At 36.8% G+C, this 18,638-nt stretch overlaps 1 protein-coding gene across 13 annotated transcripts in view; it reads right to left on the reverse strand.

Annotated features, from left to right (window-relative positions):
• The window catches only part of LOC115219624 (intersectin-1), a 424,167-nt gene that overhangs the window by 86,474 nt on the left and 319,055 nt on the right, over positions 1–18,638 (reverse strand). For all 13 annotated transcript variants that reach the window (XM_036509616.1, XM_036509621.1, XM_036509620.1 and 10 more), the window contains one exon: positions 9,472–9,590. In XM_036509616.1, coding sequence (XP_036365509.1) covers positions 9,472–9,590 — 119 coding nt within the window. The remainder of the gene's footprint in view (positions 1–9,471; positions 9,591–18,638) is intronic.

Raw genomic sequence — 18,638 nt, forward strand, 5'->3', positions numbered from 1 at the left:
TGACATGGGGGGGGGACGTTTTGCGGTTGTGATGGGATCAAGGATATAGAAGTGATATTTTGTGGTTGTGATGGGGTCAGTGACATGGATGGAACATTTTGAGGTTCTGAACGGGGTCAGGGACATAGAAGTGATATGTTGTGGCTGTGATGGGGCCAGTGACATGGAGGGGAATTTTGTGTTTGTGATGGGAGTTACAAATATGAAGATGACATTTTATGGTTGTGTTGGGGTGTCAGGGGTATGGAAGGGACATTTTTTTTGTTATGAGAATATCATGAAATGTAATGCAATATTTAACAGTTTTGAAGAAATCATAAAAAAAAAAAAAAAATGACAGCCACTGGCAATTCAGTGTGATATCTTGCAGGTGTGAAGAACTGAAGGGCAGGGAGGAGACATTTAGAAGATGCAGGAAAGATATGAGCAAAAGAGGAGATATCTGAGTGAAATTTGGTAAATGGAAATTATATGGTTGTCCATCAGACAAACTGATCTTTATCCTTGTGTGGTAAGCTTAATCCGTCAATTAGTTTAATAACACCAATGCGCTGGCTCCTAGATGCCCTTAGCACAGAATCCACTCTTCTGTAAGCATTTTTGACCAGGTCTCCTATCTGAAAATAATTTAATTTCTGTTCTTCACACCCAGGAAGATGGAGAAAAATGGAGAGAACCCTGAAAAGAGCCATAAACACTACCATCCCTCATTTGACTAAATGATAAAAAAATATTTTAGAAAATATTTAGATAATGACTATTATGGATGATGATGATGATGATGGTGATGGTGGTGGTGGTGGTGGTGGTGGTGGCGGCGGTGGTGGTGGTGATGGTAAGGAGGAGGACATAGAGCAGAGGTTTTCAAACTTTCTTCTGACATCCAGCATACCTCCTCATCATCATGTCTGACAGTGCTGGCATACAATATGTAAAGAATATAGTGCAAAATGGTTGGATACTATAGAACAGACAACAAGCACATGAACTATTTGCTATTAATTTGATGTAAATTAAATTCAATGAGTTCAAATCCTGCCATGACCACTTTTGCTTTACATCCTTCCATGGCTGATAAAACAAAGTACCAGTCAAGTTTTCGAGGGTATTGATTTTTCCTACTCCAAAACTTTCTGGCCTTAAGCCTACATAATTTGATGACACACCTTCAGACAGGTAGTAAACTTCTATTTACAATGATAAATAGAATGGAACAGCAAAATCTCTCCACACATTTCCTGAACACAATAGGTGTGTTTAGTTGGTTACAAACAGCTTTAAAGTCCTAGTGTTTTTACAAACCTCATGTACTACCAATCATGTACAAGATTGGTAGTGAGCTGGCAGAAACTTTAGCACACCAAGCAAAATACTTAGCATTATTCCGTCTGCCATTATGTTCTGAGTTCAAATTCCGTCGAGGTCAACTTTGCCTTTCATCCTTTTAGGGTCAATAAACTAAGTACCAGTTACACGCTGGGGTCGATGTAATCGACTTAACCCCTTTGCCTGTCCTTGTTTGTCCCCTCTATGTTTAGCCCCTTGTGGGCAATAAAGAAATAAGAAACGTTAGCATGCCGGGCGAGATGCTTAGCGGTATTTCGCCTGCCGTTACGTTGTGAGTTCAAATTCCGCCGAGGTTGACTTTGCCTTTCATCCTTTCGGGGTTGATAAATTAAGTACCAGTTACGCACTGGGGTCGATGTAATCAACTTAATACCTATGTCTGTCCGCGTTTGTCCCCTCTATGTTTAGCCCCTTGTGGGTAATAAAGAAATAGGTATTTCATCTACATTACATTCGATAAATTAAGTACCAGTTATACACTGGGGATCTATATAATCGACTTAATCCGTCTGTCTGTCCTTGTTTGTCCCATCTATGCTTAGCCCCTTGTGGGAAAAAAGAAATAAGATTGTTTTGGACAATGGCAGAAAGAGGGAGACATCACAATTTATTAATTGAACAGAAGTGATAAACACTTTCCCCTCTCCTCAGGCACATAAAGAGAAATATTCTCCCACACATATACAGGGGAGAGAGAGAGAGAGAGAAAGAGAAAGAGAGAACAAGGAAACACGAAAACATCTGATGTCAAGTGAATCAGCATCAAATTAGTAATATCAAAATAAGCAGCACCGAAACAGCTGTACCAAAATGTTTCATACACTTGCTAGGGATACCAGTCTGAGAAGACTAGATATAAAAGAAAAAAAGGGGCTGAGTGATAGTCTTTTTACAGGCAGGCTGATCATGACAAGGTTGTAAACAATATATTCTTTCCTTCGCATCACCATAAGCATCCTTGGTTTCCTCATTGCTATCTACATCTTGCCATGCCTAGGGTCCTCAACTCCTGATAGAGGTTCAGGGGCAATGTTAAGGCATATAACATGTATTGGATATTCTTTTTAAACCTTTCTCCTGGGTCTGACCACAGCTGATATCTTCCAGAAAGAAATAAAAACACAACCGACTAATCCTGCCACGTGGCACCTGGGAGATATTGACAAGAGTTGATGGTAGTGGTGGCAATGGTGGCAGTGGTAGTGGCAATGATGGTGGTGGCCATGGTGGTAATGATGATGGGGGGGTAGCAGTAATAATAGTAATGATAATGGTGGTAATGATAAGAGTAATGAGGATAATAGGGGCAAGATGGAGTGATTACTTTGGAAGAAAACCAACTATTTCTGAGTGTCCTGGAAAAGTAGGCTAGATGTAGAAAAGAAAATGATAATGATGATGATTATGATGATGGCAATGATGATGGTGATAGTAGTGGTGGTAGTGGTGGTGGTGGTGGTGGTGGTGGTGATGGTCATAAAGATGATGATGATGATATGTTATAGTAATAAAGATGGAGAAGAGCAGAGGAGGGAGATCGTCACCACCATGACAGCGATCATGAGGATTAATATGAAGACGACAATGATGATGATGATGATGATGATGACACTGTTGATAGGAGCTATGATGAATACGACATGGGTGGCGTTGATGACGACAACGGCAATGACGATGATATGAAGGGACAAAGATAGTAATAGAGATGGTCATGATGATAATTACAATGATGATGATGATGATGATGATGATGTGATCATGATAATTACGATGATGATTAGAAGGATGATGATGATGATGATGATGATGATGATGGTTATGATCATGGAGACCATGATGACGACACAATTAGATTACGAGATAATTCTGGATAGAGATGATTGCTGGGAGCACAGTCTCAGAATTTTACATAAATGCAATTACATTTCTATTGTTGTTGTTGTTGTTGTTGGTGGTGGTGGTGGTGGTGGTGGTGATGGTGGTGGCGGCGTTGGTAGTGTTGTTGTTGCTGTTGTTGTTGTTGTAACCACTGCAGTTACTACTCATAGTTTTTGTTTACAACTGTTGTTGTAGATGACAGCAATGTTGTTGCTGTTGTTGTTGTTGCTGCTGCTGCTATTATTATTGTTGTTGTTATTGTTGCTGCTGTTGTTGTTGTTATTGTTGCTGCTGTTGTTGTTGTTGTTGTTGCTGTTGTTGTTGTTATTATTGCTGCTGTTGTTGTTGTTGTTGCTGCTGCTGTTGTTGTTGTTGTTGTTGCTGCTGTTGCTGTTGTTGTTGTTGCTGCTGCTGTTGTTGTTGTTGTTGTTGCTGTTGTTGTTGTTATTGTTGCTGCTGTTGCTGTTGTTGTTATTGTTGCTGTTGTTGTTATTGTTGCCTCTGTTGTTGTTGTTATTGTTGCTGCTGTTGTTGTTGTTGTTGTTGCTGCTGCTGTTGTTGTTGTTGTTGTTGCTGTTGTTGTTGTTATTGTTGCTGCTGTTGTTGTTGTTATTGTTGCTGCTGTTGTTGTTGTTATTGTTGCTGCTGTTGTTGTTGTTGTTGTTATTGTTGCTGCTGTTGTTGTTGTTATTGTTGCTGTTGTTGTTGTTGTTGTTGTTATTGTTGCTGCTGTTGTTGTTGTTATTGTTATTGTTGCTGCTGTTGCTGTTGTTGTTGTTGTTGCTGCTGCTGTCACTTTGGAAATAACTTGTGCAATCAGATAAGAACATCTGTAGGAGACTGCTTCAGCAAGAAATTTGCTTTGTCAATCCGTGAGGTCATCGTGTCAACATTACCACTACTCGCCATCTTCATCATCATCATCATCTTCATCGCCATCATCATCATCATCATCATCATCATCATCATCATTATCATCATCATTATCATCGCCATCACCCGCCCGCTACCACCACAATAATCATCACCACCACCATGTTTTTTTTCATTCATTGTCATTTGCATATTCATCAACATCATTGATATTACTATCATCCCCTTCATCATCATCATCATCATCATCGTCATCGTTGTCGTCATCATCATCATAATCATCATCATAGCTGTCATTGTTATGATGTGATCATCGTTCTGTTCGCTACCAGCATCATGATAATTGTCATCACCACAGTTCCACTGGTGCTACCACCACCACCACTACTATCACCTTTAGCACTACCATTCTATTACAACTACCACCTCCACCACTACTACTACTACTACAACCACCTCCGCCACTGCTGCTACTACAACTACCACCTCCACCTCCACTACTACTACAATTACCACCTCCACCACTGCTACTACTACAACTACCACCTCCACCACTACTACTACTACTACAACCACCTCCGCCACTGCTGCTACTACAACTACCACCTCCACCACCACTACTACTACAATTACCACCTCCACCACTGCTACTACTACAACTACCACCTCCACCACTACTACTACAACAACTACCACCCCACCGCTACTACTACAACAACTACCACCCCACCGCTACTACGACTACCACCTCAACCACTACTACTACTACCACCACCACCACTACTGTCATTATCTTCATCAACTCAATTAAAGAATTCTACCACCAACACAAATCTCATAACCAGAATTAAAAGAGAGAACTTCAATGTGGTCATTCAACCTGCCAGAAACAACAGCTAAATCGTTCTCATATCATATCCTACCATTTTAAATAAGGAATAACACAATGATCAGTGAAAAACATGATCCTGGACATACAAAACAAAAAAAAAGCAAACAAAAATGCTGGATGGTCACATCTGGAATGTTTTCGACCATAGTCCTGCTCAATGTAAGCTGACATGGAAGTTGAACTACAACATCGTCATCCATACAATCACCACTATTAACATGGGTGCCTCTACATGGCCAACTGACTGTCTAGAAATAGCAGGTTAATTACTCCCAAATGACATACCGTAAATCCTCGAGCATAATCCGCATGTTTTTCCCAAAATTTAAGGTCAAAATCCCTGGTGCGTACTATATACGAGGTTAAAATTGAAAATTATTTTCTAAGCAATGTCCGAGTCTCTATTTGCTGTCCGGCAATGTTTATTCAGACGCATTTTGTGATATCGGGCACGAAAATACCTTAAGCTAAGCCTGAAAGCAATGAAGTCATAAAAGAATCATCCATAACTTGCAGTAAGCAACATTTATTAAACGTTATTACTGTTATTTCTTCATTTTCTGCAAACAAAATGCACAAAAAAGCTACACGTTTGCATTATGTTGTATATACAATAATAATAAAGGATGCTACCATATACAATTTTACAAACCAAGGACGTTATATAGACCTCCTTGACTCAAGTTAGAGAAGGGGTGCGTATTATACACAAGGTTTAGGTTTTTCAGAGGTACAGCCCATAAAAATCCCCTGCGTATTATACTCAAGGGCGGACTATACACGAGTACTTACGGTACTTCTGTCTTGGAAGTAAATTGAACATGGCCAAGTGGTTAAGAAGCTTGCTTTGCAGCCATGAGGTTTTTGTTTCAGTCCCATGGGCAAGTGTAAGGCTGACCAACACCTTGTGAACGAACTTGGGGCTTGCAAACACTAGCAGCAGGAATGATTTTGAAAACTGGATAATCCTATTAAACAGGGAATAAAAAAATTCTGTAAAGTGGTTGGCATTAGGAAGAGCATCCAACTGTAAAAACCATGCCAAAATGGACAACTGGAACAAGGGCAACCTAAGCCAGCACGGAAAATGGATGTATGATGATGATAGGTCCCACGGAGACGGTGTTTGGGGACTCTATCCCATGACCCTTTCAGGTATAGTAAACGGAAAAAATGGATGGATGGGCTGGTGTATACAAAACTAGTAGTACCTAACTTTGCCAGTGAAGGCACTTGGCCTGGAGGTCAAAGAGATATGCTCACAATCATAAAGACACAGGATCAATTCCTGGATAATCCTATTAAACAGGGAATAAAAAAATTCTGTAAAGTGGTTGGCATTAGGAAGAGCATCCAACTGTAAAAACCATGCCAAAATGGACAACTGGAACAAGGGCAACCTAAGCCAGCACGGAAAATGGATGTATGATGATGATAGGTCCCACGGAGACGGTGTTTGGGGACTCTATCCCATGACCCTTTCAGGTATAGTAAACGGAAAAAATGGATGGATGGGCTGGTGTATACAAAACTAGTAGTACCTAACTTTGCCAGTGAAGGCACTTGGCCTGGAGGTCAAAGAGATATGCTCACAATCATAAAGACACGGGATCAATTCCTGGATAATCCTATTAAACAGGGAATAAGAAAATTCTGTAAAGTGGTTGGCATTAGGAAGAGCATCCAACTGTAAAAACCATGCCAAAATGGACAACTGGAACAAGGGCAACCTAAGCCAGCACGGAAAATGGATGTATGATGATGATAGGTCCCACGGAGACGGTGTTTGGGGACTCTATCCCATGACCCTTTCAGGTATAGTAAACGGAAAAAATGGATGGATGGGCTGGTGTATACAAAACTAGTAGTACCTAACTTTGCCAGTGAAGGCACTTGGCCTGGAGGTCAAAGAGATATGCTCACAATCACAAAGACACGGGATCAATTCCTGGACAGGGCAGCATATTGCATCCTTGAGCAAGGTGTTTCGTTTCAATTTGCTCCAGTCTGCTCGACTGAAAATGAGTACCAGCTGAATTACAACCCTCTTCCTCATCCTCTCCCTTCCTGTGCACAATCACACACACGCACTTGTCAGATCCTGAATGTTCCGGTAGGTTAAGGGTAGGAAGGTTGAGAGGAAAGGAATCTACATCTGCTCACAGCTACTTAGACACCTACAACAACAATTACTGAAAGCATGGTACATGCTACCAATTTATACTCACTAGCAAATGACAGCAGTAGCAACTTAGTTTACTCAGCCTTGCCTGAGTTTATTAACACCTAAAATAGATACAATCACATGAATTCACAATGTTGATTAACTCAGAATTGTTGCAACCTAAGGAATTCCAAAGATAGCTCAAATGATGCTTCATAAGAAAATACAAACAAACATAGAACCTAAAAATCACAAAAGAGGGGATGCTGAAAAGTTCCCGGCTTTAAGGGTATCATGAAAAGCTTGGTTGGAGACCCAACTTTCCAAGTTCTTTTACAAGGATAGAAAAGCAGGACTACTGCTATAGAGGGGGAATATGTTGAATAAAATCATAATTAACTGATCCTCCTGTATTTTCTTTTACCCAAAGCTAGGAACCTTTCAGTAGTGCCTCATAATCTAGGGCTTTCTCCTTCAAAAGATTTGCCTCTGTGCAAAATTCCAACTACATATGTGCAAAACTGTGGCCTAAAGCTAGGAACATGTATACACATGCAGGTACATATGTATACATATATACCTACATATATACATACATAATGACTGGAACTCAATTTCAAGTAATGCCTTTGCTTGATTGTTTATTTAAACCTTTAGCATTCAGATTATTTTACCAAATGAAATGCCTATTTATTCCCAGTGTTTTGAATTAATGAAGGTGCCACATAAAAAGTACTGGTGTGGGTGCTGATGTCACATAAAAATCACTGGTGTTGGTGTCATGTAAAAAGCACTTAGTACATTCAGTGGAATGGTTAGCATTAGGAAGGGCATCCAGCCATAGGAACCAAACCAAACCAAAACAGACTATGGAACCTGGTGTGGCTCCTGGCTTTGCCAATTCCTTTCAAGCCATCCAAACTATGCCAGCATTGAAAACGGACACTGAATGTCGATGATGTGGATGATATCAATATGTTATCTATTAGCTTCAAAATTTAGATGATTGATTATATATTTCTTAGAATGACATTGTAGAGTAGGTGTGAGTAACCAAATCTGGCCAGTTTGGACATAAAACAGGGAAAATATTTGGGCTGGATATGGTTGGTTTAAATGTAAAAGGGTTACTTATGAGCATCATGGGTGTAGCTTTTTAGCCCTGCTAGAAATTTACATTCTAGAAATTACACTATAGATGTAGCAATGATGAGCACCTCCTGCAAGTAGGTGTTACAGAATTGTTGATGAGAATCTTAATATAACATTTCAGTCTACCTCCTGATATACATTCTTTCCCATATTCTCAGCAATTAGAGATGCTGTATAATGCATAGTTAACAATTTTCCTCTCTCTGTGGCTTCTCTGATGACTCCTAAGGCCTGCCTTACTTAGATATGCCTACACTTGATACATGTTAAATTAGGCTGTGCACCAACATAGTCAGGCAACTTCACATCAAGACTCTTATGAACATCTTTCTTGAGCTGTTCACACTTGATGCAATTTTATTCAAATTCTTTCATATATAAAGGCACTTTTATATATTATTAAGATACTCTGTTGAAATGAATGGAAATAAGATACAAAATAAAAAGAATCAAAATACAAACAAGAAAAAGTTTGTAACATTTGAACCAACTTATATTTGCAGAATTAAGACCCTGAATCTGGCATAGAAAATAACTAGCTTCTAAAATAGCCATCTATGTACCATACTAAATGTGAATGAACAATTGATAGGCTAGTTACTGTGGTCTTCATCCTGAGATAATATCTCTTATGGGGGTGTTGTGTTTAAAACAATAAATATCAGAAGGAGATGAAAAATGATTACAGCAGTCAGCAGGAACACCAGATGCATTTCAGTCTTTTGGGGGTGAAATTATATGTGCCTGCAATCAGTTACATGCTTACATGAGAATTAGATGGCTCTGATGTAGGAAACAGTGAATACAGCATTCACTGATGTTGGAAAATAGCTGCCAGGCTGAATAAAAACCTGGTATATGCAACTGAAGCAGAATTAAATTAAAAAAGCTGTCTATGTATCACATTTAAGTATGATACACAGATGGCTATATTAATTTAATACCTCCTCAGTTGCACATACTGGATTTTTAAAATGTTCAATTTCTGATGTTAAACCAGGTAGCACGCTAAGCCTGTCAGCCAAAAAAACGCTTTTAGGAAACAGGTGGAAATGCTTTATTTTGCATGGGGTAACATGCCCAACATACCATGAAAAAAGGTGTCCAAGAAACAGGTTGTGTAGAGTTCAAACAGGTGACACAAAGCAATGTCAAAATAATTTACCTTATCCACAATAGACATATCTTGCAAATATGATTCTTCTGTAGAAATAAGTTCTTGAATGGCTCTTTGGCGCAGCTTCTCTTGAAGTGAAGGAGGACCAGTAGAGACAAATTCTTCAGCTGCAAAAAAACAAAAAAAACATATATTTAATTAATGCAACAGATCTAACTACACACACATACATACATACATACATACATACATACATACATACATAAATACATACACACACACTTGTATGTGTGTGTGTATATATATATATATAAAAAGTTAGAAAAAAACCACCTTTCATCAATTCAAAATGAACAATTAAATTACACCATCTAGAAAACTACATATAATAGAAATATTAAAATTAAAATAACAATAAAATACCAATAAAATTAAAATAAATTATACCAATTGTATATGTTTTTATTATTTTTTTTGCAATTTATTTAATCATTGGTATTTTATTGTTATTTTAATTTTAATATTTCTATCATATGTAATTTTCTTGATGGTGTAATTTAATTGTTCATTTTGAATTGATAAGAGGTGGTTCTTTCTAATTATATATATATATATATATATATATATATTATATTGTGTGAAATTTGATTTAGTATTTCTAAATTGAATTTTTTCCCTGTGAGTTTGGATTAATATTCCCTCGATAATTATTATATATATATAGACACATATATATTATGATTAGGCATAGTGGTAATAATAACCTATTGTTAGAACTCAATATATTTATGCCACGGGGTAAAGAGACTTAGAGTAAAGTGTATTTGGTGAGTATAGATTGTAACATCAATAAATGAATGCCAAATGAATAGGAACTATGTAATTACTTTCATGAGCTTACATAACCCAAAGAAAGTGATTTACATAACTCCTGTTCTTTTGTCTTTAATTCGCACACACACACACACACACATATTTAAGACACAATATAGGGATTCAAGTGATCCGGTAGTACTCATAAAAAAAAGTTCCTTAATGTGTCGTTCTACAACATATACAGAATATATGGTAATATACAAGAGAAAAAGATAAGGAGTGTATAAATATGATAATATACATTATTTGCATGTTTTTGAGCTACAAAACAATTTGTCATGATATCAGGATTTTTCTTATTGTTAAGTGAAAGTTCATCAAAGTATTTCTTTGAAATTTATGACATATATCATCATCATCGTTTAACGTCCACTTTCCATGCTAGCATGGGTTGGACGATTTGACTGAGGACTGGCGAACCAGATGGCTGCACCAGGCTCCAATCTTGATCTGGCAGAGTTTCTACAGCTGGATGCCCTTCCTAACGCCAACATCTCCGAGAGTGTAGTGGGTGCTTTTACGTGCTACCGGCACGGGGGCCATTCAGGCAGTACTGGCAACGACCTTGCTCGAATCTTTTTACACATGCCATCGGCACAGGTGCCAATAAGGTGATGCTGATAACAATCACGCTCAGATATATATATTTATACATACATATGTTATATATGTATGTATGTGTGAGTGTGTGCATATATGTGTGAATATATATATATATATATATATAATATATATATATATACATATATATATATATATACATATATATATATATATGTAAATTACAGTCGCAATGCAACACTGATGTCTATAATGTTTTCTTAGCAGAGTGGACATGTAAACATTTGTTCAGCCAGCAAAAGATCTACTTTTAAGCCAAAATATCCTTTCCTTTAACCCTTTTGCTCCCTGTAAAGCACAGGTCATTGACAACTTTTCTCCACTGTCCTCAGCTCTGGACTGTTTTTCTGCTGATCAAATGAGGAGTCAACCTTGCAACTTCTTTGGAGATTTCGCTGCACTACCTTAGGGATTCTTCTTTCAAGTCTTGTTGGTTTTAAATTGCCATCAATAGTTTTGAAACTTTGCATTTTACTAGTTAGGGTCCTACACAAACCCATTTTCACTTCTGGGAAGAGGTGGTCCATTTCAATGTGGCCTCTATCTTTTAACCTGTCCAACGTGGAAAGCACCACTTGCCTATGGATTGAACTGACAACAGTAGAGAAACTCTTACAGTACTTAGCATCAATTTAAAGATTTCGGTTGCATTGACATAGATATCAGCTCTAGTTCAAATCCAGACAACTTGCAACATATGAATGGCTGAAAAGGTCTTGGGGTATTTCAAAAGGCCTGATTGGAGACCCAACCTTCTGAGTTCTTTTACAGGGCATAAAAATATTGACCACCGCAATAAGTGTGGGAATATGTTGAATAAAATCATAATCAATAGATCCTCCAAATTTTACTTTTACCCAAAACCAAGAACTTTGCATCACTCCCCTCGTATGTATATATATATATATATATATATATATATATATATAATATATATATATATATAATATATATATATATAAGTTGTGTGTAATTTGTTTCATATATATATTTATATTTTTATGATTGTACTTTATAATCTCTGACAAGGCCTAGGGATATATATAAGTACCTCATTTTCAACTGCCTACCACCTCAATACACTTGACTAATATAGGCACAATGAGTTACTATTATCCATAGGCTGAAACAGCTGTAAGTGATTTTAATAATTCATATTCATGTTTTTTTAATAAATAACTACTTGTATTCTTATCTTATATGCATTGAATAATATACTATATGTATGTATGGTTGTTGTTTTGATAAATAAATAAGTCAACATTTTAATATCCTAAAGTTGATGAACCAACTAATGTGCTTCTCCATTTTCTTATTTGCGAGATATATATATATATATATATATATATATATATAGTATGGAATACAGATGGACAAGTGATGTGGTAGATAAGAGGGTTAATGGCTTGGTAGACAGACGGGATAGTGACTCTGCAGACAGGTGGTCAAGTGGTTTACAAGTTAATAAGTTGCTTGGCTGATGGCTGATCTAATGATTTCATAGTTTATGGAGTAGTAATTCAGATGACAGATAAATAAGTGATTTGGTAGGACAGTTGCACTAATGTTTGGTAGACAAGTAAGTTATTAAGTAAACAAATGAACCAGAAGCCATGTGGCTTAGTGGTTAGAGTGTTCATCTCACAATCATAAGGTCATGGGTTCACTTCCTGCCAGTGCACTGTGTCCTTGAGCAAGACACTTTATTTCATGTCACTCCAGTTCACTCAGCTGGCAAAAAGGCGTAGCACCTGCAATTCAAAGGGCCAGGCTTTTCACATTCTGTGTCATATTGAACTTCTTTGCAAACTATTTTAAGGGTATGCATGTCTGTGGAGTATGCAGCTACTAGTATGTTAATTTCACAAGCAGGTTGTTCGGCTGATTGAATGAAATGGAACTATCATCGACACAGCTGATGAAGAGCCAGGCCATTTCAACCAATAAATTAGGAAAACAGATGACAGACATTTGTGGTAGTGATAGTGGTGTTGTTGAGTGGTGGTGGGGGGTGGGGGGGTGGGGGGTGGGGGGTGGAAGATTCTTCATTGGCAGCTCAATGTGTTTAAATCTATCAGTTTATCTAAGAAGTTGTCATTTCAATTAAGACTCAGTAACATTTTATCTGGGCATCTGTAGACTGGACACAGAACATAATGTGTGGTAGTAGCTCAAAATCTCAGCTCTTGGAATTATAGTGGATATATACAGAGTGTTAGCTGAATGGTATTGATTACAGATGATGGATAATAATTAAAGTGCTTTTAATAAATTAAGACTGTTTCAGTAAGGTTTCATTGATTCGACAATTGATTTCTGAAATTTTCTCAAAATATTAGGTGTGTTTGTATGTGTATGCATGTACACACGCACACACACACACATATATTTATACATATATGACGGGGTGCTGAGAACTTCTTGGCTTTAAGGGTATTGCAAAATCCCTGGTTGGAGGCCCAAACCTCTGAGTTCTTTCGCAGGGCTTAGAAAAACTGAAGAACTACTACTGCAATAAGAGTGTGAATCTGGGAGGAGAATATGCTGAATAAATTCATCGTTAACTGATTCCCCTGCATTTTCTTTTACCCAAAACCAGGAACTTTCAGCACACCCTCGTATATATATATATGTATATATATATATATATATATATATACATATGAAAAAATAACTTGATGTTGTGTCATCCTGCAGTACCTCTAGATATACATGTGTGTGTTTCTCTCTCTCTCTCTCTCTCAAGTTACCCCAGGATGATACAATATCAACATCTTTATTTTCACTGACAATTTTCACCTGGAACTATACCATTAGGCTATTCTCTAATGAAAAATGAAGGAGACTCACAGAAGCTTTACCATATGTTTACCACATGTTGAGCATTTGAGAATGAAAATAGTAATGAGAATTTTTACCATAATAGAAATATGTCATGATTTCTCTACAATCATTAAATTTAATTTCAATCTTCTTTGTTTTTAAAAGCATTCTAATGGGTAAAGGAACTTTCAAATGGCTTTTGATGAATATTATCATCTTTTGTTACAAAATTCAATTTAACTAACAAAATCTCATTAAACAACTTAATTAGTACCTTAACTATAAAAGGGTGGTGGTAGCCATGTGACTACTCTGGTTATATAGAAATTCACAATACATTCCCTCACACAGCTATACTAACATAGTAAAACTGATAAGTGGTCATGGTTGTTGTTGCTGTTGTCGATGTTGTTCAGTTCTAGATTGTTGCAGATCAAGCAAACCTATGATCAAAGGTGATCCAATCATGAAACCATCCTCTCTTTTTTATAGATATCAAGGACAACATTGAACCCTTATAAAAAAAGTACATTCATTTTGTAAGAGGGGCAAAGGTCATAACAATTATAATCTTGTTTTTAACATTTGACATGTTTTGCAAACAATTTGCACATCCAAGTGCTACCAGTCAAAAGCTCCACATACTGGAAGCCAGCAAGTGTATGGGGTCATCAGGAGAGAATGTTTGCCATTTCGGGGCCTACCTCTCAATGGCATCAATGTGCACTGGTCACCCCACTCACTGATATGAGGCCCCGCTTGCTAGATCAACTAGTTATCAAATAAAGCTCAATATTCTTCTAGCCATTGCTCATTGTCTCTTTTTAACCAAATCCAGTGGCTAGCCTCTTCCACTGTAGTTTGGATATCGGTCATGGTGGTATTGACTTTATAATAAGTTAGGCCTAATGATAACAACAGTTGCCTCACACTGTGTCCAATAAATCCTCTTCCTGATTGGAAAATGCTCTGCTTTCCAGCCTGCATCTTCACATTCCTCGAGGAGGTTTACATTTGGCAAATTGTAAAGTATTTCAAACAATTTCATAGTCCTTAACATTGTTATGTTTTAAAGACCATTCAGATAAGTATGCACCAAAATATCTTTCCAGATTCCTGAAAGAATGTAGATGTTGACAGAATCATCCATCAAATACCAAGTTATCTGGTGTAAATAGGCTTGCATAATAAATTAGTGATTTAAAAAGTAATTAATTATTAATTCAAAAGATCATAATTATTGATACTTTCTGCTTGTATAGGTGTGATTGTGTAGTAAGAAGTTTGCTTCCTAACCACATAGTTCTGAGTTCAGTCCTATTGTTTGGCACCTTGGGCAAGTGTCTGCTACTATGGCCTTAGGCCAACCAAAATCTTGTGAGTGGATTTGGTAGATAGTAACTGAAAGAAGCCTGTTGTATATATATCTTTATATATAAAAATGAGGTTGTGTGTCTGTCTCCTACGATTTAGATTCCTAACTACTCCCACATTTTGCAGTGCAGTTTAACCAAAACCGGGTATCTTATAGTCGCGATTCATATCGAGCCCTTCTGGGTATTAGCGCGCGTCTACAATGAGTCTACGATTTAAAAAAAAATTTACCATCAATTTTTCCCATTTTTAATGCATTTTGGGCATATATAAGGGAAGTAACTCTCTAAAAATTTATTATTAAATCTCAGAACATAAAAAGCTACAGTAACACCCTCCCTTTGTGGTTAACCATATTGAGATGGCTATTATACTTTACATCTCTAAAAATGCTTATATAGTTATTTCCCTTACAAACCCGAGCAACGCCGGGCGATACTGCTAGTATATATATATATAAGGTACATATATATAGGGTGGCGAATATTCGTTATAAATATCACCACCAGTGGCCCAGCATGTATAAATAGTCAAATAGACAACATATTCATATTTCAAAATAGAAAATTACCCTTTAACAGGTAATTTTTACATGCTAGAAATAGCAGCCAACATGGCCAAAAACCACAATTTAATAGTAAATTTCGAAGTAGATGAAAAATGTACCTTATGAATATGTTCTTAGCATTCTCGAAGTTTCAGCTCGGCATTGTATCTATTGCTGATTGTAAATGCACCTGCGTGCAATATTTGAAAAATTATAACATATAATGATGGGACACGTGTTATCTTGTTATAAGTTAGTTGTTTACTGACGAGAATTCGCCTGGTGGATAATATGGTCTTGCTAAATTATCTATTAAAGGATGGCAAGTAATATTATTTGCTAAAGAAATTCAAAACCATGGTATAACCGTTAAATAACAAGGTAAAGGTTTTTATTTTTCATCTACTTTGAAATTTGCTATTAAATTGTGGTTTTTGGCCGTGTTGACTGCTATTTCTAGCATGTAAAAATTACCTGTTAAAGGGTAATTTTCTATTTTGAAATATATATATATATATATATATTGCAAATAAGAAAATAGAGGAGAACAATACGTGGTTCATCAACTTTTGGACATTAAAAATGTTAACTTATTTATTTATTCAACTGATAATTATAATAGCATACATACATATAGCATATTATTCTTTGCACCAATTTATATTCATGTTTTTTAATAATTACTGGTATCCTTATCTTATATGCAAAGAATAATATGCTATATGTATGTATGTTATTATAATTATCAGTTTAATAAATAAATAAGTTAACATGTTTAATGTCCTAAAGTTGTTCTCCATTTTCTTATTTGCTATATAAATTAATGGTAAAATATCACTTTACCTTCACCCATTTAATACACTAGGTAATGTAATTGCAATGCAATAAAAAACACTTGTGTATTAATAACTGGGTATTCTACCAACAGTATATTGGATAGATATTATCCTTTAGTGGGTTGGATTCACAACCCCTAACTTTCTTGGAGTTATATATATATATATGTATATATATGTATATATATATAGATAGATACCATGGACTCTCCCATCACTAGACAATGTATGAGGATTCAGCAATTTCTTGCCAAACAACCACACAGATGATTTGTGATCAAATGTTTGTGTACACATAAACTCAGTCCCTCCATCAAATCAACATTACCTGTACAGGTACACCGTGTGCTACATGTCAGATGATGAAATGATGTGTGTGTGTGTGTGTGCGTGCGTGTGTGTGTAGTTGTGTGTATGTCTTTGTACCTGTGTTTGCTCCCACCCCACTGCTTGACCCCCACAGATGCTGGTGTGTTTGTTAGGGGGTGGGGTACTACTAGATTTATATATCTTAGTTTCAGTCTTATCCTTTCTTCTCTTTAGTCTTAACTTCTACATGTTCCTCTTTCTCCTGCTTTTGTCCATGGCCACAATCTGATTATTTTAAAGCACAACTGCTCTCTCAGTTCACAAACACTCTAAATTTTATGCCGGTTAATATTGCATGTCTAAACTCATCTTCTCCAGTCTCCACAGATCTACCTCATATACTGTCCATGTCTCACTCCTCCTACGTAGCAAGCATTACATCTCACACACATGTTATATAAAACCAGATTTTCATGTAAAGACAGAAATGCTTTGTTGCTAACAGAGGCAATTACTTTTTCAGCATCTTCTTTTCATTCAAAGAAAGAAATTCTTTGTTGTTAACAACAAAGAATTCCTCTCTTTACAAGGAAAGAAGATTATGTAAAATGTATAAAGTAATGTAAGAAATATAAAATATGCGTAAGAGGCAAATATTTCCCCCACATTTTCCAAAGTTCTGACAATCTTATTTTCATCTTCTAGCCACCCATCACTGCTAATTACATCACCTAGGTAACAGGTACTATTAACTACATTTAATAAATGAGTTGAGCAGCCTCTGGACTTCGTTTTATGGATGCTCTAACAGCTAATTACTTTTGTATATCTAATTAATTTAAAATGTTGTTACTTAATCAATGTGCTATAGATCCTACAGCATTCCTTTGTACACCGATTATTTGTGCTTAGGTCAAGAGGGTGGCGAATTTAAATTTGGCTAAACATGAATAAGTATTTCGATCTTGGTTTCACAGTTTGAATTCAGTCTAGTTAGTTCTCAATAAATTTTGGACTAGTTAAGATTCACACCATCAGAATTCAAACAGGTACAGCTGTGTGGTTAAGGAGCTTGTTTTGAAATCAGATGTTTTCTGGTTCAGTATCCTGGGTAAGTGCTTTCTACAATAGCCCCAGGCCAACCAATATTTTGTGAGTCAATTTGGAAGACAAAAACTGTGAGGAAGCCCTACACTCATGGAGTGGTTGGCATTAGGAAGGGCATCCAGATGTAGAAACACCACCAGATCAGACTGGAGCCTATGCAACCTCTGGCTTCCCAGACCCCCGTCAAACCGTCCAAACGATGATGCTGATGATGATGATATATATATATATATATATATATATAGGCACCTGTGCCAGTGACATGTAAAAGGCATCCATGCTGGTAACACATACAAGACACCCAGTACACTCTGAGGAGTGGGTAGCATTAGGAAGGGGATCCAACCATAGAAACCAAGCCAAAACAGAGTGGAGCCTGGTGCAGTTCTCCAGCTTACTACTTCCAGTCAAACCATCTAACCCATGCCAGCATAGACAATGGATGCTAAATAATGGTGATGATGACAATGCGATATATATATATATATGCATGTGTCTGTGTGTGTCTTTGTGTTTGCTTTTGTTCCCCCACTATAACTTAACAACCAGTGTTGGTTTGTTTACATCCCTACAACCTAGAAGCTTCAGCAAAAGAGACCAACAGGATAGATACCAGGCTTTAAAAAAATTTTTTAAAACATTCATACAGGGTGGGCATCGATTTGTTTGACAAAAACCCTCCAAGATGGTGCTCCAGCATGGCTGCAGTCAAATGACTGAAA

This window comes from Octopus sinensis, linkage group LG15 (genome assembly GCF_006345805.1).
Source record: "Octopus sinensis linkage group LG15, ASM634580v1, whole genome shotgun sequence".
Classification (NCBI taxonomy): Eukaryota; Metazoa; Mollusca; class Cephalopoda; order Octopoda; family Octopodidae; genus Octopus; species Octopus sinensis.